We start from the raw sequence: 20,323 nt of genomic DNA on the forward strand, positions 1-20,323 counted from the left end.
TTTGAGTTTTTTGATGAGGTGACAGAGAGGATTGATGAGGGCAATGTGATTGATGTTGTGTATATCGACTTTCAAAAGGCGTTTGTCAAAGTGCCACATAATAGGCTTGTCAGCAAAATTGAAGCTTGTGGAATAAAAGGGACAGTGGTAGCATGGATACGAAATTGGCTAAGTGACAGGAAACAGAGAGTAGTGGTGAATGGTTGTTTTTCAGACTGGAGGTAGGTATACAGTGGTGTACCCCAGGGGTCAGTACTAGGACCACTGCTTTTTTTGATATATATTGATGAGTTGGGTGTGCAGGGCACAATTTCAAAATTTGCAGATGACATAAAACTTGGAACTGGAGTGAACAGTGAAGAGGATAGCAATAGACCTCAAGAGGACATACAGGCTGGTGGAATAGGCTGACACATGGCAGATGAAATTTAATGCAGAGAAGTGCAAAGTGATACATTTTGGCAGGAAGAATGAGGAGAGGTAATATAAATTAAATGGTACAATTCTAAAGGGGGTGCAGGGACAGAGAGACCTGGGGCATATGTGCACAAATATTTGAAGGTGACAGGACAGGTTGACAAAGCGGTTAAAAAAGCATACGGAATCATGGGCTTTTATAAATAGAGGCACAGAGTACAAAAGCAAGGAAGTTGTGTTGAACCTTTATAAAACACTGGTTCGGCCACAACTGGAAGTATTGTGTTTAATTCTGGGCACCGCACTTTAGGAAGGATGTGAAGGCCTTAAAGAGGGTGCAGAAAAGATTTACTAAAATGGTTCCAGGGATGAGGGACTTCAGTTACGTGGATAGACTAGAGAAGCTGGGGATATTCTCCTTAGAGTGGAGAAGGTTAAGAGGAGATTTGATAGAAGTGTTCAAAATCATGAAGGGTTTAGATAAAGTAAATAAAGAGAAACTGTTCCCATTGGCGGAAGGGTCAAGAACCAGAGGACACAGATTTAAGGTGATTGGAAAAAGAACCAAAGGCGACATGAGGAAAAACTTTTTTTAAGCAGCAAATAGTTATGATCTGGAATGCGCTGCCTGAAAGGATGGTGGAAGCAGATTCAATCGTGGCTTTCAAAAAGGAATTCGATAAATATTTGAAGAGAAAAGATTTGCAGGGCTACAGGGAGTGGGGGAATGGGACTAACTGGACTGCTCTTACAAAGAGCTGGCCTGGGCTCGATGGGCCAAATGGCCTCCCTTCTGTGCTGTAACCATTCAATGATTCTATACAGGGTAATTCCCAATGGGAAATGGTGAGGAAAATGGCAAAAAGACATATTAAAAGTTAGCCAGAAATCCAAAAAGGTAGAAATAAGCTTTAAATTGATTGTCTGAACATTGATGCTAATCTTTTTAAAATCTCTTCCGTCTCCTTCCTTTAATCACCCCGGATGCCCATTTTATAAAGGCAAGAGAACAAAATAGAGCAAATGAGGCAGAAATGATGGTAAATGGGGCGTATTTCATTTGCCCATAAATCGGTCACACATGGTTGGAAAATCCAGGCAACCAATTCCTGTACCAATAGAGTCAAAGGAAATGTTATCTGTAGAAAATAACCAGTTGGAGCTGATTGTATCAGTGACCATCTTTACATGAAGATGCTAAATAGCATTGGCCAACATCTACAAGTCACTACGGAGAGTTAATACAAACTGACTCAATTTCCATTTGCCAGAATGTGTTTCTACAATATTCATTTTCATGAAGTATGAATACGACAGTTAAAGTTGCTTCATATTAAGTTGCTTTAAAGCTTAAATAAACCTAAAAATGTAAAATGTGCATGTCTGAGTCTGAGTTTTGGGTTAACTTAAAATTAGGTCGGGTCATTTTTTAAATGTCTGAGCCAGCCGCCTAAAGTAGACGTTATGTCCCTTGCATAGGATAATAAGCAGCCTAATGCAAGTTTAAGGATCCTTAGAAGGTATTGGGCTGCTCTGAGTAGAGCAGGCCTCTGGCCTATTCAGCTCGAATACCGGGACATGGATGCGGCCTAGCTAGCATAAAGGTAGGTGAATTTTTAAAAAAATTCTGTGGAGCCCATAGAAGCTGGAAAGTTCCTCATCCGATCAGTTGCCTCTGCCGCTTCCCTCTCTTTCCCGAACCCACGAAGCCAATTTTATTCCTGCTCTAGCACTGAACTCGCATCTTTCTATAGTTTGTCTCTTATCTCCTCTCATGCCCTCTCTGAGCTCATCTTGTCCATGAGACCCACCCCCTGCTCCCTCGACCTCATTCCCACCAAACTGCTGACCACCCAACTTCCCTTCCTGGCCCCCATATTAGCCGATATTGTTAATGGTTCCCTCTCCTCAGGTACTGTCCTCCTCCTTCAAATCTACTGTCATCACCCACCTCCTCAAAAAATGCACGCTTGACCTCTCTGTCCTTGCAAACTACTGTCCCATCTCCAACCTCCCTTTCCTCTCCAAAGTCCTTGAACGTGTTGACACCTCCCAAATCTGTGCCCCTCTTTCCTGCAATTCCATGTTTGAACCCCTCCAATCAGATTTCCGCCTCTGCCACAGTACTGAAATAGCCTTTATCAAAGTCACAAAAGACATCCTATGTGACTGTGCCCGTGGTAAACAATCCTTCCCGACCTGTCTGCAGCCTTTGACACGGTTGACCACACCACCCTCCTCCATATTCCAGCTGGGTGGGACTGCCCTCGGCTGGTTCTATTCTTATCTATCCAGTCGTGGCCAGAGAATCACTTGCAATGGCTTCTCTTCCTACTCCGTTACCTCTGGAGTCCCCCAAGGATCTATCTTTAGCCTCCTCTTATTTCTCATCTACATGCTGCCCCTTGCGACATCACCCGAAAACACGTCAGATTCCACATGTACGCTGACGACACCCTGCTCTATCTCACCACCACCTTTCTCAACTCCTCCACTGTCTCTGATTTGTCACACTACTTGTCCAACATCCAGTATTGGATGAGCAGAAATTTCCTCCAACTAAATATTAGAAAGACCGAAGCCATTGCCTTCGGTCCCCATCACAGGCACCGTTCTCTAGCCACCGACTCCATCCCTCTCTCTGACCACTGACGCTGAACCAGACCATTTGCAACCATGGCATCCTATATGACCCTGAAACATGCTTCCGACCACATATCGTTCTATCACCAAGACCGCCTACTTCCATCTCCGTAATATCGCCCGTCTCCACCCCTGACTTATCTCATCTGCTGCTGAAACCCTCATTCATGCCTTTGTTACCTCCAGACTGGACTATTCCAATGCTCTCCTGGCCGGTCTCCCATCCTCCACAAACGTTAGCTCATCCAATACTCCACTGCCCATATCCTAATTCGCATCGAGTCCCGTTCACCCATCGCCCCTTTGCTCGCTGACCTACAATGGCCTCGATTGTAAAATTCTCATCCTTGTTTTCAAATCCCTCCATGGCTTCGCCCCTCCCTATCTCTGTAACCCCCTCTAGTCGTACAACCCTCCGAAATCTCTGCGCTCTTCCAATTCTTGTCTCTTGCACATCCCCAATTTTAATTTCTCCACCACTGGCGGCCTTGCCTTCAGTTGCCTAGGCCCTATGCTCTGGAATTCCCTTCCTAAACCTCTCCGCCTCTCTACCTCTCTCTCCTCATTTAATACGCTCCTTACAACCTACCTCTTCGACCAAGCTCTTGGTCACCTGTCCTAATATCCCCTTAAGCGGTTCGGTATCAAATTTTGTTTGATAACGCTGCTGGGAAGCACCTTGGGATGTTTTACTACATTAAAGGTGCTCTTTAAATCATGCTATTGCTATTGATAGTACTTCCAACATCTGTTGCTGGCCCCCTCCTACCTCACATTGTCCTCCCTGTAAGAATATTGGAAATAGGGAAAAATTTACATCTTTTTCTTAATGCTACTAACCATCATGCTCTGCAGGCTGTGCTGCGTATTTTGCTGAATTGTAAACTGTTAACCTTTGACTAGTGACTGACCCTTGTCACCCTCATTGTGAGACAAGGTAGCTATGTGATAAACGAGGAACAATGACCCAAAAAGCGGAACAATAATCCAAAGATAGAAATAAGACCAGGATCATGACGAGATAGCTAGACGAGTGTAGTCAAACATACTAGCCACCTTGAAAAACTACCTTGAAATGGGTCTATTGGTTAAATGAGTAATGTTAAAACAAGCTAACCATTGCGAATTATTTGAAAAACAACTTCATTAATCTATAAGGGTCTTATGAATGTTGTTCCATATATGGGGCTCGATTTTAAAAGGGCGGCACGATGGCAGCGGCGGGGTGGGGGGTGTCAATGGGCGCGCGGCAAACCCGACTAATAAAAACTTAGCGTTTCCCACACGATTGCGACTTAATTGGTGTCCCTTAACCTTGTTTCCGGGTTTGCCGTCCAAAAGCTGCGCAGACGGCGGACTGCGCACCCACGTGACAGGCTGTCAGCTGGAGCGTCTGAATTTAAAGGGTCTTTGCTCCAATGGATTTTGCTGGAGGACGAGCAATCCTCAGGGCAGTGTCCTAGGCCCAACCATCTTCAGCTGATTCATCAATGGCCTTCCCTCTATCATAAGGTCAGAAATGGGGATGTTCGCTGATGATTGCACAGTGTTCAGTTCCATTCGCAACCCCTCAAATAATGAAGCAGTTCGAGCCCACATGCAGCACAACCTGGACAACATCCAGGCTTGAGCTCATAAGTGGCAAGTAACATGCGCGCCAGTCAAGTGCCAGGCAATGACCATTTCCCACAAGAGAGAGGTCTAACCACCTCCCCTTGACATTCAACGGCATTACCATCGCCGAATCCCCCACCATCAACATCCTGGGGGTCACCATTGACCAGAAACTTAACTGGACCAGCCACACACATACTGTGGATACAAGAGCAGGTCAGAGGCTGGGTATTCTGCGGCGAGTGACTCACCTCCTGACTCCCCAAAGCCTTTCCACCATCTACAAGGCACAAGTCAGGAGTGTGACTGAATACTCTCCACTTGCCTGGATGAGTGCAGCTCCAACAACACTTAAGAAGCTCGACACCATCCAGGACAAAGCAGCCCGCTTGACTGGCACCCCATCCACCACCCTAAACATTCACTCCCTTCACCACCGGCACACAGTGGCTGCAGTGTGTACCATCCACAGGATGCACTGCAGCAACTCGCCAAGGCTTCTTCAACAACATCTCCCAAACCCGCAACCTCTACCACCTAGAAGCAGGCACATGGGAACACCATCTGCACGTTCCCCTTCAAGCCACATACCATCCCAACGTTGAAATATATCGCCGTTCCTTCATTGTCGCTGGGTCAAAATCCTGGAACTCCCTTCCTAACAGCACTGTGGGAGAACCTTCACCACACGGACTGCAGCGGTTCAAGAAGACGGCTCACCACCACCTTCTCAAGGGCATTTAGGGATGGGCAATAAATGCTGGCCTCGCCAGCGATGCCCACATCCCATGAACGAATAAAGAAAAGACCCAATGGAGCAGCACAGGGTTAAGGCTGCTCCAAGATTCAGCGATGCCTCACTTCAGCTGCTACTGGCCGAAGCGAGGAGGAGGAGGGAAAATTTTACCCAGCCGACAGGATGAAGCGTCCTGTCTCTGCCACCAAGAAGGCCTGGCTTGAGGTGGCAGAGGAGGTCACCAGCAGCAGCAACATATCCTGCACTTGGGTCCAGTGCAGGAAGCGTTTCCATGACCTAACTAGATCAGCAAAAGTGAGTACACTTACTGATTCTCCTGCATTCCGTGTTTCACATCTACGCCCCCCAACTGCACCCCCCCCCCCCCCCCCAACAACTCATTCTCCACTGCCTAAGACTACTCCATCACATCACTCCTCACGCCCACTTAAGGCTCATCCTCAACTTACCTGCATTTCCTGAGCACTTCCTCACCCCCCCATTTGTTATCCAACCACTGCTACTCACCTTAATCCTGATCCAATGTGATGTTTCGGTCTCATATTCACCCCTCTGACGCACCTCTTTCATGGTCAGCCTCACCCAAAACAATGCATTCATCGGTTGGCCACTTCACCATCACTCACTCACACGTCTGTACTTTCTCCCTTTGTAGAAGAGAGCACAAAATGCACGTGAGAGGGCGAGGAGTGGAGGGGGGCAACAAATAGTGGTCCTCACAGAACTGGAGGAGGAGGCCCTGCAGATCAGCCACACTCTCGAGTGCCTGTCCGTCGGGGACGCCGAGACTGGCACCCCACAAACATCTGGTGCCACAACTTTAACATTCATCACACACAACATGAATTGATGTTAGCAATGTTTGGCATGTTGAACATCTCAGTATGCTCATCGCAACATGACACATCTGTGATGATGCTTAATATTGCCTTCTGTTCTCTTACAGGCTCTTCAACGACCGCAGTAACAGCACACGGCGATTCATCAGAGCGCCTGCCGGCCTCTGAGCCATCCACCAGCGCAGATACTCACACCTCAGCAGGTCCTAGAAGTCAGTTAGTTGGGTTGGCACCTGATGAATCACTACGCACAAGTGAGCACGAGCAGACACTGGTGGCAGGGGCAGTTGTGGAGAATCCACGTTGATGGACGTGCTCCTCTCCAGGCTTTGCTCAGCTGGACGCAGATGCTGAACCCTGGGGGCCATCCTTTAAAAGGAGAATGATCAAGGGACAGCAACACATTTGCAAGGTACTGGAACAGGTGCCTCGCACATTCTCCACAATCGCTCAGAGGATGGAGGAGTCCAACTCCTGCATTAGTGAAATGGTGGCACAGGTATGGGAGGGAATCTCTGAGATAGTGTCATATGGACCTGAGCAACCGTCTGAGATAGTGTCGCACGTAACTGCGGGAATGTCCGCGATGGAGAGAAGGCTAGCCTCTGTTGAGCTTCAAGCACGGCGCATAAATGAGTCCATTCAAGCCCTGATAACGACTGCTCGGACTCACGGTGAACAACATTCTGCTGCCTTAAACAGGCAGACAGAAACTTTACAACTGGGCTTCCAAGGCATCATACATGTCCTCCATACTGTTCTCCTGCAGGGTGATAGGAGTGATATGGGCCTGGCCCAGAGGAGGGTTGATGGCAAAAGGGTACATGGAAGTGGGGGATGCCACTCAAAGCGCTCCCATGTCTCATCCGTTGCCCCCCTCTCAACCAGTACCCGCAATGCTGCCTCCTCTCCCGGTGGCCGAGTCAGCTCCTGCATAGGTCCAGGTGGAGCAGTCTTTGGAGGGGCCCTCGCAGGCTCTAAAACATAGAGGACATAGGCCGAAAGCATCTAAGCAGTCCAGCCATCGACAACAGCAGCCTGCCACTACCTCTGCTGCAGCCACAGGAGATGCACCATGTAGAAGCGCTCGGAAGAGAAAGGCTAAGGATTTGTGATCACAAAGAGTATGCACAAGGGTGTCTGACAGGCTGTCATATTTTTCATTTATATTTGGTTTCTGTTAAAGTCACAGTAAATGTTATCGTTCTCACCACAACTGCCACGTCTTGCCCATTCTTGACTGCCCTTTGTGATAGCACCCTTTCATGTGCTTCATCCTAAATAGCGACACTTGATGCCACCCAGTGGGATACTTTACAATGGGTGTATGTGTAGTTGCAGGATTATTTTGTGCAGGGAGCAGGGGACGGGGGGTGGCGGGGCTGGTGTTGGCACTGGTCTTTCCAGGTGGTGTGAGGGCTGGACTCTTCTCACATTCTGATCTTACAAGAACCGTTCACATATATGAGTGACTCCTTGGCTTCACGAGCAGCCAGGTGAGCTGCTGCTCTGCCCATGAGTTCGGCGTCCTCCTCCTCCTCCTCCTCAATGTGGATGGTGGATGAGGGTATGGAGCCTCCTCAACCGGTACCCCTCTCTGTTGCGCCATGTTGTACAGGACACAATGCACTACTATAATGCGACCCACTCTCGCTGGTGCGTATTGAAGCACTCCCCCAGAACGATCAAGGCACCAAAATCGCATCTTCAGCAGCCCTATCGCATGTTCAATTATAGACCTGGTGGCGATGTGGCTGGCATTTTATTGACACTGTTGCTCGCTGATGGGGTTCCTCAGAGGTGTCATGAGCCACGTGTGCAGGGAGTATCCCTTGTCCCCAAGGAGCCAGCTCTTAAGGGCGTGGAAGAGGCCCAGGATGTTGGATTCCCTCAGCCACCCAACCTCAAACAGCCACCCAACCTCAAACAGACCATCGTTCGCAGCAAATTACCTAGCTTTCAAGAGAACAGCGTCCACGACACCACACAACCCTGCCACGGTAACCTCTGCAAGACATGCCAGATCATCGACACAGATACCACCATCACACGAGAGGACACCACCCACCAGGTGCATGGTTCATACTCCTGTGACTCGGCCAACGTTGTCTACCTCATACGTTGCAGGAAAGGATGCCCCAGAGCATGGTACATTGGCGAGACCATGCAGACGCTGCGACAACGGATGAACGGACACCGCGCAACAATCGCCAAACAGGAGGGTTCCCTCCCAGTCGGGGAACACTTCAGCAGTCATGGACATTCATCCACCGACCTTCGGGTAAGCGTACTCCAAGGCGGCCTTCGAGACACACGACAACGCAAAATCGTCGAGCAGAAATTGATAGCCAAGTTCCGCACCCATGAGGACGGCCTCAACCGGGATCTTGGGTTCATGTCACGCTACACGTTACCCCACCAGCGAACAAATGTTATCTGTTTTTAATATAACGGGTCAGTTGCTGTCTTTTCTATGTTTCTACCTCTCTATCTCTGTTTTTTTTTTTTTTTTTTTGGTGATTTGTATATTCTGTGAGACCTGGCAGGTAACACCTGTCTGTCTGCACACTGATTGCCTTGGCAACGGGCAGTTGAAAAAACTGTCTGTACTCACCAAGCATTGTTCTGTGAATTATAAATGCGATTTCATTTCGAGGATTTCATTTTCACATCGTTCACCTGACGAAGGAGGAAGCCTCCGAAAGCTTGTGAATTTAAAATAAAATTGCTGGACTATAACTTGGTGTTGTAAAATTGTTTACAATTATGAATAAACTGTGGCAGCTGCCAGGGAATCTGGTGCACACGTTAAGAAATCTTTTGCAGTGGTCACAAACAAGCTGAGCGTTGATGAAGTGATACCCCTTTCTGTTGATGAACAGTCCTGACTCGTGTGGAGGTGCTCGGATTGCTATGTGTGTGCAATCGATTGCAACCTGTACACGTGGGAAGCCAGATACAGAGTGGAATCCCACTGCCCTCTCCGTCTGGCTGAGGTCGTCCATGGGGAAGTTGATGTATTGCGAGGCCCTGCGAGGCCTTATGCACTTGTGTGCAGATGACTGAGAGACCCTGGCGATGTCACCGGTGGCATCCTGGAATGATCCGGAGGCGAAGAAGTTAAAGGCAGTGGTCACTTTAACTGCGACGGGTAATAAGATGCACCAGGCCCAGCTGGGAGCAGCTTGGCACGAAGGAGGCTGCAGATGTCTGCGACCACCTGGCGACTCACTCTCAGCCTCCGTATGCACTGCTCCTCAGGGGGGTCCAGGAAGCTGAGCCTCAGTCCGTAGACCCTCTGACGAGGGTAGTACCTCCTGCGACGTCGCTCCCTCTGTTGTTCCCCTCTGTGCTCTTGTGCAGGTGCCTGTGGCGCTGCACTGTGTTGTGGAGCTGCAAGTGGCGGAAGTGCACGCCATGCCTGGCGAGGATGGTGATGTTCCTCATCCTCGGATGTACTGGTGAATGCAGCTATCGCGCCCCCCCCCCCCCCCCCCCATCCTGATGGTGTCAATTTGAGGGGGTTCGAAAAGTTGGTGAATATGTGTAATCAGAACAATTCTGAGTGGAAGCCAAGAATTTTCAGTCTAAACACAAAGATCTCCCAGCCAAAAATTTGTCTGAGAGAACTGAGTGCCCTGCTGCAATAACTCACCTTTTATCCCCATCTGTCAAACAGGCATTTAAATGTCCAAATGGCTGCTGGCTGAAACACGATTCATTCACCATGGCGTGTTTCACACAGCAAGGGAAGCACGCTGAGGAAGTGTTGAAATCGCGTACCTTCAATCTTAATTAGATTCAAATACATTTCAAGTACTTGAATTGCTTTTTTAAATATTGTCCCGCCGGTTTCAATTGCCGGCGGGACTTCCGGGTTCAGGAATGGCACGTGCACCCAGATGACTCTGGGTCGTGCGCGATCTTAGGCATGTTGGAGCCAGGGTTTCTGCCCGTTCCTGGAAATTGCGATTTTCTTCTCCCCCAACGCACCCGCAGTTCCCTTTTAAAATCGAGCCCATAGTATGAGTTTCCTGCTAGGGGGGACATAAAAACCCAACATTTTTTGAGCTCAGGGTAGAGGAATCAGTGAAGACCATCCAACTGTCGAAAGAACACTTAGCTGTCCAAAGGCGACGCAGCTGTCAGAAGAACACCTGACTATCAGAAGACTATCTCACTGTCAGAAAACTTGAAACGAGCACATCGCCAACTTAGTTAGAATCAAAGAAAATTTAAGGTACAGAAGGAGGCCATTTGGCCCATCGTGTCCGTGCTGGCTGAGAAACGAGACACCCAGCCTAATCCCACTTTCCCGCATTTGGTCCGTAGCCCTGCAGATCTCGGCTCTTCAGGTGCACATCCAGGTATTTTTTAAATGAGTTGAGGGTTTTTGCCTCTACCACCCTCTCAGGCAGTGAGTTCCAAACCCTCACTATCCTCTCGGTGAAAAAGTTTTTCCTCATTTCTGCTCTAATCCTTCTACCAATCACTTTAAATCTATGCCCCCTGGTTATTGACCCCTCCGCTAAGGTAAATAGGTCCTTCCTATCCACTCTATCTTGGCCCCACATAATTTTGTACACCTCAATCAAATCACCCCTCAGCCTCCTCTGTTCCAAGGAAAACAGCTGCAGCCTATCCAATCTGTCATCATAGCTAAAATTCTCCAGTCCTGGCAACACCGTCGTAAATCTCCTCTGCACCCTCTCTAGTGCAATTATATCCTTCCTGTAATGTAGTCACCAGAACTGTGCGCAGTACTCAAGCTGTGGCCTAATTAGTGTTTTATACAGTTCCAGCATGACATCCCTGCTTTTATATTCTATGCCTCGGCTAATAAAGGAAAGCATTCCATATGCCTTCTTTACCACCTTATCTACCTGTCCTGCTACCTTCAGGGATCTGTGGACATGAATTTTAAGGTCCCTCACTTCCTCTACACCTTTCAGTATCCTCCCATTTATTTTGTATTCTCCTGCCTTGTTTGCCCTCCCCAAATGCATTACCTCACACTTCTCCGGATTGAACTCCATTTGTCACTTTTCTGCCCATCTGACCAGTCCATTGATATCTCCCGCAGTCTATAGCTTTCCTCCTCACTATCAACCACACAGCCTCCCTTTGTGTCATCCGCAAATTTCTTAATCATGCCCCCTACATTTAAATCCAAATAGTCAATGTATACCACAAAAAGCAAAGGACCTAGTACCAAGCCCTGCGGCACCCCAATGGAAACAGCCTTCCAGTCGCAAAAACACCCGTCGACCATTACCCTTTGCTTCCTACCACTGAGCCAATTTTGGATCCAATTTGCCACATTCCCTTGGATCAATCTGCCATGTGGGACCTTGTCAAAAGCCTTGCTAAAATCCATGTAGACTACATTAATTGCGCTACCCTCATCGATCCTCCTAGTCACCTCCTCGAAAGATTCAATCAAGTTAGTCAGACACGACCTCCCCTTAACAAATCCGTGCTGACTGTCCTTGATTAGTCCGTGCCTTTCTAAGTGACAGTTTATCTTGTCCCTCAGAATTGATTCCAATTATTTGCCCACCACTTGAGGTTAGGCTGACTGACCTGTAATTACTTGGTCTATCCTTCGCTCCCTTTTTAAATAACGGTACAACATTAGCAGTCCTCCAATCCTCCGGCACTATGCCAATATTCCAGAGAAGTTTGGAAAATGATTGTTAAAGCCTCCGCTATTTCCTCCCTGGCTTTTTTTTTAACAGCCTGAGATACATTTCATCCCGCCCTGGTGATATATCCACTTTCAAAGATGCTAATCCTCTTAATACTTCCTCTCTCACTATGTTTATCCCTTCCAATATTTCACACTCCTCTTCTTTACCTTCAATCCCTTTATCATCCCTCTCCTTTGTGAGGACAGATACAAAGTATTCATTAAGAACCATACCCACATCTTCTGCCTCCACACATAGTTTACCTTTTTGGTCTCTAATAGGCCCTACTCTTTCCTTAGTTATTCTCTTGCTCTTAATGTATTTATAAGGCATCTTTACGTTTTCTCTGATTTTACCTGCTAATATTTTTTCATGCCCTCTCTTTGCTTTCCTAATTTCCTTTTTAACTTCACCCCTGCACTTTGTATACTTCTCTAAGCTTTCCATAGTATTGAGTTCCCAGTGTCTATCATAGGCTTTCTTTTTCTGCCTTACCTTACCCTGAATGCTTCTGGACATCCAGGGGGCTCTAGATTTGGTAGCCCCTCCCTTTATCTTTAATTACGACCTCTGCCCACGGATCAACAGGATAATATTGTTTTGATCTTTGTTGTCTAAATATTTGATGTTTGATTTGACTATTAATGAATGAGACATTGATTACCAATTGTGTCACGTCTGAATCTGTTACATTCCCCCCAGCCCCCCCAGGACTTACCTAAGGGTCGCTGCTGGTGAAGCAGGCAGCTCGAAATCTTCCATCAGGCAAGCTGCCTATGGAGGCCTGACAGGTGCCGGCAGCTCACCCTAAATATTTAGATGAGGCCTGAGGATCGCTCCCTCCGCCCAGTTCGCACCGGCAGACTGGGGCTAGGCAATTTCCACCCCATAATTTTTTATTTTCATAGGTCATAAATTCTTGTGTTTAACTTTCATTTGGAGTCAACCAAAAAGAGGTTCTCAGCAATTAATAGCAAATTGATTCAGAACCTTTTAACTGGCTCCATTTACATGAAGTTGTTGTTAGTTTTTTTTCATATTTATTGACTTCATTTGACAAACTATATTTCTGGATTGTGAAGTTGATCTTTTGTTGATTAGCTTTCTGTCATCAAATGATTTCAGATAAATTTTGTGATTTGTGGCAACAATATACAGCACAAATAAAATTTGTAGATTAATTTAGTGACTATTTTCCATAAGTTATCAGACAGTTGTTAACAAATTTTAAATGAGTTTAACAAACTGGTCAACAAATGTCAAATTTTACAACCACAGTGACTACATAACAATTAAACCACATTTGTATAATGAAATATAAAAAGTAATTAAAACTAAACTACACACTAGTCAATAACATTATTTGTGCAGCTGCATTCACCTACATAATAGTGATTGCACTTCAAAGCAATTCACTGTATGTTATATACTTTGGGACATTTCTGAGACATATGACGAGACATTATATAAATGTAATTTTTTTTCTTTTCAACATCTTGTAAACATAATCACAAATACATGTAGATTTGTACAGCATTCCTTTGTACAGAACTTATTGCTTAACAAGAGTGCTTCTGAATGATTGTAAAATGATTAGTGAAAAATATACTCAATGTAGTTTTTATGCAACAAACATACCTTGCAGTTGGATGAACAGAATGGTGCCAGATCCAGCACTAAAGGGAAATCCACGTGCCTATTAACTTTCCGCAAACTCAAACCTGCCTGAGGAGGAACACAAGTTATTTTAAAATAATAGAAACTTACATTTACATTCCTGTGGGATTGCAACTGCAATACGGCATTTTTTAAAAACTACTTCCTTACTTACTTTAAATAAATCTGAAAAAGTGGGAGGTCAAGTTGATAAAACTATCAAAACAAAAGCATACAGGATCCTAGGTTTTATAATGGGGCACACAGTACAAAAACAAGGAAGTAATGTGAAATCTATATAAATCATTGATTAGCATGCAGTAGAATAGTGTGTCCAGTTTTGGGCATCTTACTTGAGGAAGGATATCAAGACCATGGAGAAGGTGCAGAAGAGATTCACTAAGATAATTCTAAGGATGAGAGGCTTTAGATATGAGGAGAGGCTAGAGAAACTGGAGTTCATTAGAACAAAGAAGGCTGAGGAGATCTTATAGATGTATTCAAAATTATGAGGTTATGATTAAGTAAATTGAAAAAAATAACTATTTCCATTGGTCAGAAAGTTGGTAACTAGAGAGAGTAATTTTAAGATCATCAACAAAAGAATGAAGGGAGAAGTTAGGAGAACTTTTTTTTTTAAGCAGAAGGTTGTTAGGGCATGGAATACCCTACAGAGGTGGAAGCAGAATCCATAATACCTTTTAAATGGAAGTGGATAAAATATTTCAAAAAGAAATGTTGTTTTTTTTAAAAAGGGTATGAAGAAAGGACAGGGGAATGGGACTAAATGAATAGTTCTTGGAGAGCCAGTGCAGGTGCGATAGACCGAAAGACCTCCTCCTGCGCTGTAAAATTTTGATTCAATTTTTGTTATGATTAGTGGGAGGAGTTTAATTTGAAACCTTTAATTGCAAAGGTCATACTTCATTGTTTTGAGCTTAAAAATCCAACACCACCAACTTTCTCAAACCTTTTTTGAAAATATTAAAGATTCTATTAAAATATACATTTCTAGACTAACAGTCCATTTACTGAACAAAAATTTGAAAATATGCTTAAATAAATTTATGTAAGAGGAAAAGTCAGAAATTTCACAAAATCTAAAGACAACAGTTTCCTTATGAACTGTTTACCTAAAATGATTAAGGGGGAAAATAGCACGAATAAATAGGTTCCTGCTGACACCCTGTTGAGACTTACCTGGTGGAATCTTTTAAGGTGAAGATTTAGTATAGGTGGGACAGTGGAGATCAGCATTTGCTTCCGAGCATTTGTGTACATATGTTCTGATTTCTTCTCTATTAAAACAAAAGGTTATTCGCAAAATAAAATGCAAAAATCTTAAACATGAGGAAGCAAGATTTACTCTGTTCAGATAGCTGAATAGTGAAGGATTTACTAGAAGCAGCTTCCAGGTATAATTTATATAGATCGTTCAGTAACTCATTCATAAGATTCATATCTTGGTTTCATATTTAATATATCATTCATCTCTTTATATTTGTCGTCCTTCCCTCCCTCATAACTGAAAAAGTAACTACCTTGCTGCTTGAGGGAGGAGGAAATAGGAGAAAACGATAAAAGCTCTGCAGACACAAACTGCCATCCTACTATCTTACTACACCATGGCACAGTTTGTTGATGCAATTACTCTGGGAAATGTGTAACTTCTGGTCGACACTTCTCCCATATGTTCCGGTTTTAAAAAATGTGGAACTCACTGTTTGGACAATCAGACTTGTAAAAGTACATTTTCTGAAATGCTTTCATTAATCACTTTGGCTTCTATTTGATACACGGATTGGACAGATTTAAAAATATTAAGCTAATTTGCTATTAGGCTTTGTCTCTAATTAAACTACACCTTTTGAAAAAAAAAAGCAGTCTTCAACCCAGGAACCAGATTTATAATTTAAAAGGGCTAAGAGAACAGTTTAAGCAAATTGATTTCAAAGTGATGGGGCAGTGTTACTCAACAGCTTTTCAATAGAGGACAAATGGAACAGATTTAAATGCTGAACATGCAGGATGAATACATACCTAGGATCAGCAAGCGGAGACTAAATAAAAGTGGCCACTAAATGGATTAAGTAATCAGAAGTGAAATTAAGAGAAAAAAATGACCTCTTCAAATCCTGCAAGGAGCAAGAGGAAGGGGCTCATTGGGATGAATATAGGAACATGAAGAAACATGTTAAAAATGTAGTCAAAGTGGCAGAGAGAGACAAAGTAAGACATTTTTCCAGTATATCAACAGTAAGTGGACAGTCATTTAAGAGGAGAGAACCTCCCATGTGAACATCCCATGCAACCTTCCCCGTTGGATATGGATGGCAGGAAGCTTGCTGATGCCATTATTGAGAAGGTTACTAAAAATGTGTAAAAATATGACCTCTACTTTTCGTTTCCACCAACTCCCATCCACTAGTTTAAACATCCAATCTCTCTGTACTGTGGCTGCAGTGTGTACTATCTACAGGATGCACTGCAGCAACCCGCCAAGGCTTCTTCCGCAGCACCTCCTAAACCCGCGACCTTCACCAACTAGGACAAGGGTAGCAGATGCAATGGGATCATCAAGAAGGCGGCCCACCACCATCTTTTCAAGGGCAACTAGGGATGGACAATAAATGACAGCCTTGTTAGTGATGCTCGCATTCAGAATTTTTTTTTTTTTTAAAACTAGCAGGCTGTTATTTGCGTTATTGCATATGAACATGTGTCCACTGCTCCATGGCAAGTACTATGCAACATACATCCTCCAATGGACTTCTATACACAACTTATAGATTTTAGAGTAGTTCTGACACCTATACTTTACCTACCTGCTGAATGTGATTTCTTGTGTTGTTTTTGTCTTTTCTCTGTACATTTTTCACACAATAGCTTGTTGTTACCCATTAGGAGATCTACAGATGTAAACTGGCTAAGACAGGACTGGAGAGAACATTCCTTGGGTCTGGCTCTGTAGCTCTGGGACAGTGTTTGAAATGCTGCAACTGTGTTCTTTGAAACTACAGATCTTTCTTTTGTGTCTTGAATGCAGAATGAAACACAGTCTGTCTGTTCCTCATAAACAGAATCAATAATTAGACTTTCATTTTTGGTACTGCCAAGGCTGAGTTTTGATACTGCACTGGAAATAGAATCATTACAATTAAAGTCTGTATGTTTAGGTTGCACTAAATTACTGTTCAACAGTTTGTGGTTGACAGTTGTCAAATCAAGATTGGAATCGGTGTTGCAACTCATGGATTCCACTGGTTTTGAAGGGTTCTCACATTCTGATGTTTCACTGTCTGCATCATTGCTTCCATCTGACTGATTCCCATCTTTATCACTACCTTCTGACTGACTAAGGTTATTGGTTTCCACTAGATTAGGGCAACGAAGTGTCAGGTTACTCTCCTCCTCTCGGTGTCCATTACTTTGTTCTTCAGAAGCTCGCCAATTCCTCTCATCATCATCTGTTGATCTCTTCATTCCCTTCATCCTTTGTTTGTTCACATGACTCTGCTAAAAGTATGATAATAAAGGTATGTTAGCTTATTATATCAATGCCTTACCCTGTGGAAATTCTTGCAGTTAGGACAGAAAGTTTGCAGGTTCCTTCTACCCATACACATCATTATAAAGAATAGCAGGAAATTAAAATTATAGGGTGATCTTTTTGCTAGTGAGATAAATTATGACTGGTCATATCACACACTTAAGTTTACTGAGTCAGAGTAGCCTGTATTTGAGACCACCTGTTAAAAGGGTTTTTCACTGGGTCAAACATGCACCTCAATGTCTTCACATGCATGCAGAAATTGGTATTAACCAGGCCTATCTACCTTGAAATAAAAATAGCCACTTCAGGATTACTTCTTTGTTGATGGCTTCCTAGTGAGTTTGATTTATGCTTCCATAAAGCCACTACATGTCATTCATATTGATCTACAGATCATGGGCAAATCTCTGAATGAACATCATCAGCAATGCTGTTTGTTAAAAGCACAAATATCAGGCACCTCACAGCTTTCAGAAAATCCACTTGGTCTTATTTTCCAAACATTTGTGTTCTTTATGATGTATTAAAGTGAATATGCCCAATCTGAAGGATTAAGGGAGGCTGGCTATCTCCAGTATTTGGTGGAGACTGGTCCATCATCCAGTCTTAGATTAGCCACACTTTCCTCCAGCTAAACACGAGGGAGAGTTAAGCCATTGTCATAGAATCATACAGCACAGAAGGAGGCCATTCGGCCCTTCGTGTATGTGTCGCCTCTCTTACTGCAGTTGTACAGGGCCTTGGTGAGACCACACCTGGAGTGTTGTGTGCAGTTTTGGTCTCCTTACCTAAGAAAGGATATACTTGCCATAGAGGGAGTGCAGCGAAGGTTCACCAGACTGATTCCTGGGATGGCAGGACTGTCGTATGAGGAGAGATTGGGTCGACTCGGCCTGTATTCACTCGAGTTTAGAAGAATCAGAGGGGATCTCATTGAAACACATAAAATTCTGACATGGCTAGACAGACTGGATGCAGGGAGGATGTTTCCCCTGGCTGGGGTGTCCAGAACGAGGAGTCACAGTCTCAGGATACAGGGTAGGACATTTAGGACTGAGATGAGGAGAAATTTCTTCACTCAGAGGGTGGTGAACCTGTGGAATTCTCTACCACAGAAGGCTGTGGAGGCCAAGTCACTGAATATATTTAAGAAGGAGCTAGATAGATTTCTAGACACAAAAGGCATCAAGGGGTATGGGGAGAGAGCGGGAATATGGTATTGAGAGAGAGGATCAGCCATGATCATATTGAATGGTGGACCAGGCTCGAAGGGCCGAATGGCCTACTCCTGCTCCTGCTCCTATTTTCTATGTTTCTCTGAAAGAGCTACCAATTAATCCCACTCCCCTGCTCTCTCCCCATAGCTCTGCAAATTTCTCCTTTTTGGGTATATATCCTTTTGAAAGCTACTACTGAATCTGCTTCCACCACCCTTTCAGGCAATGCATTCCAGATCACAACAACCCTCCAAGTAAAAAAAAAATTCTCCTATCTTCCCCCTGGATTTTTTGCCAATTATCTTAAATCTGTGTCCTCTGGTTACCGACCCTCCAGCCAGTGGAAAGAGTTTCCCCCTATCTACCATCTCAGGCTGAATCAAACTGTTTGCAATCCAGGCGTCCGATTTAACCCCAAGCTGAATTTCCGACCCCATATCCTCTCCAACACAAAGACCACCTACTTCCACCTCCGTAACATCGTCCACATCTAGTCTTGCCCCAGCCCATATGCTGCTGAAACCCATACCTTTATCACCTTCGACTATTCCAATGCTCTTCTGGCTGGCCTCTCATCCACTACCCTCCATAAACTTCAGCTCATCCAAAACTCTGCTACCTTTATCCTCTCCCGCACCAAGTCCCGCTCACCCGTCTTCCCTGTGCTCACCAACTACACTGGCTCCCGGTCCACCAATGCCTCAAATTTAAAATTCTCATCCTTGTGTTCAAATCCCTCCATAGTCTCACCCCTCCCTAGCTCTGTAACTTCCTCCAGCCCTATAACCCCCCACTCCCAAATTCTCTGTTCCTTTGACTCTGGCCTCTTGTGCATCCAGTCCTCCCTTCACCCACAATTGGCATCTCTACACATCTCTACAATTGGCAATTCCACACTCTGGAATTCCTTCCCTCAACCCCTTCACCTCCCCGTCCTCCTTCAAGACTCTCCTTAAAACCTACTCTTCGTCACCCCTTCTAATATCTCCTTGTTCAGCTGGTTTTCACTTTTTACTTACGCCTCTGTGAAGTGCCTTGGAACATTTTTTCTATGTTAAAGGAGCTATATAAATACAAGTTATTGTTGTTGAGGAGCCTCATCAGAACAGGATTCAGTTCAGGGAGTTAGGCTTTGTAAAATTCAGCAGAGAAATCTTTATCTCATAACCATTAAATTTGTAAAACATAAAGAGCACAAAATAGGGAACCTTTTTTTAAAAAAAATGCTCCATGTTATGTCCTTGTAATTGATTAAATTTTGATGAACGAACCTAGGAAGGCCCAACCTTTTGGAGGGGGGGGCCAGAAACACATCAAAATCAGTGGCTGGGCTGCATACAATTACGCAATAGTACCAGATCCCTAAAAGTGAGACCCCTATACACACAAAAAGCACCTATGCACAAAAAAACAAGAACCCTATAAATATAAAGGCAAGACTCCCTCGTCCACAAAGCTAGACCCTCCATACAAAAATGTGAGATTGCCCCCCCCCACCACAACGCGTAACAAAACACGAAAGGCTCTCACAATCTTTCCTCTGCCCTGCAACCTAAAAACCCGGAAGCGGCAATACTTCAAAAATTCTTGGGCCTGGAGGTCTGATAAAGACTGCGCCCTGTTTGGTCAGAATCCAGTCTGGGAAATACAAGCGGTTTAAGTCAGCTTTGCACATACAAAGGATGGAACTGGCAGAAGCTTCACAGGCTTGGTCAAAAGAATTTGGCCCATGGCCTGGATCTCAGATAACCTCAGACTAACAGATTTGTTAAGATACCAAAGGGTAAGTATTATGAATTTGCCTATCTGACATGAAGATTCACACACTAGGGGCACATATCAGGGATTGGAGTGTAGAGGTAAGCACATCCTGCAGGATTTCCTATGCATTCATTTTAATACAAGGAAAATACTGCAGGCTGCCGATCTGTGCCTGA

At 44.6% G+C, this 20,323-nt stretch overlaps 1 protein-coding gene across 2 annotated transcripts in view; it reads right to left on the minus strand.

Moving 5' to 3' along the window:
- The window catches only part of usp45 (ubiquitin specific peptidase 45), a 130,723-nt gene that overhangs the window by 4,086 nt on the left and 106,314 nt on the right, over positions 1-20,323 (minus strand). For both annotated transcript variants that reach the window (XM_067984776.1, XM_067984777.1), the window contains exons 14-16: positions 16,442-17,132; positions 14,817-14,914; positions 13,599-13,685 (exon numbers count right to left, since the gene is read on the minus strand). In XM_067984776.1, the coding sequence (XP_067840877.1) occupies positions 13,599-13,685; positions 14,817-14,914; positions 16,442-17,132 (876 nt within the window). The remainder of the gene's footprint in view (positions 1-13,598; positions 13,686-14,816; positions 14,915-16,441; positions 17,133-20,323) is intronic.

This window comes from Heptranchias perlo, chromosome 5 (assembly GCF_035084215.1).
Source record: "Heptranchias perlo isolate sHepPer1 chromosome 5, sHepPer1.hap1, whole genome shotgun sequence".
Classification (NCBI taxonomy): domain Eukaryota; kingdom Metazoa; phylum Chordata; class Chondrichthyes; order Hexanchiformes; family Hexanchidae; genus Heptranchias; species Heptranchias perlo.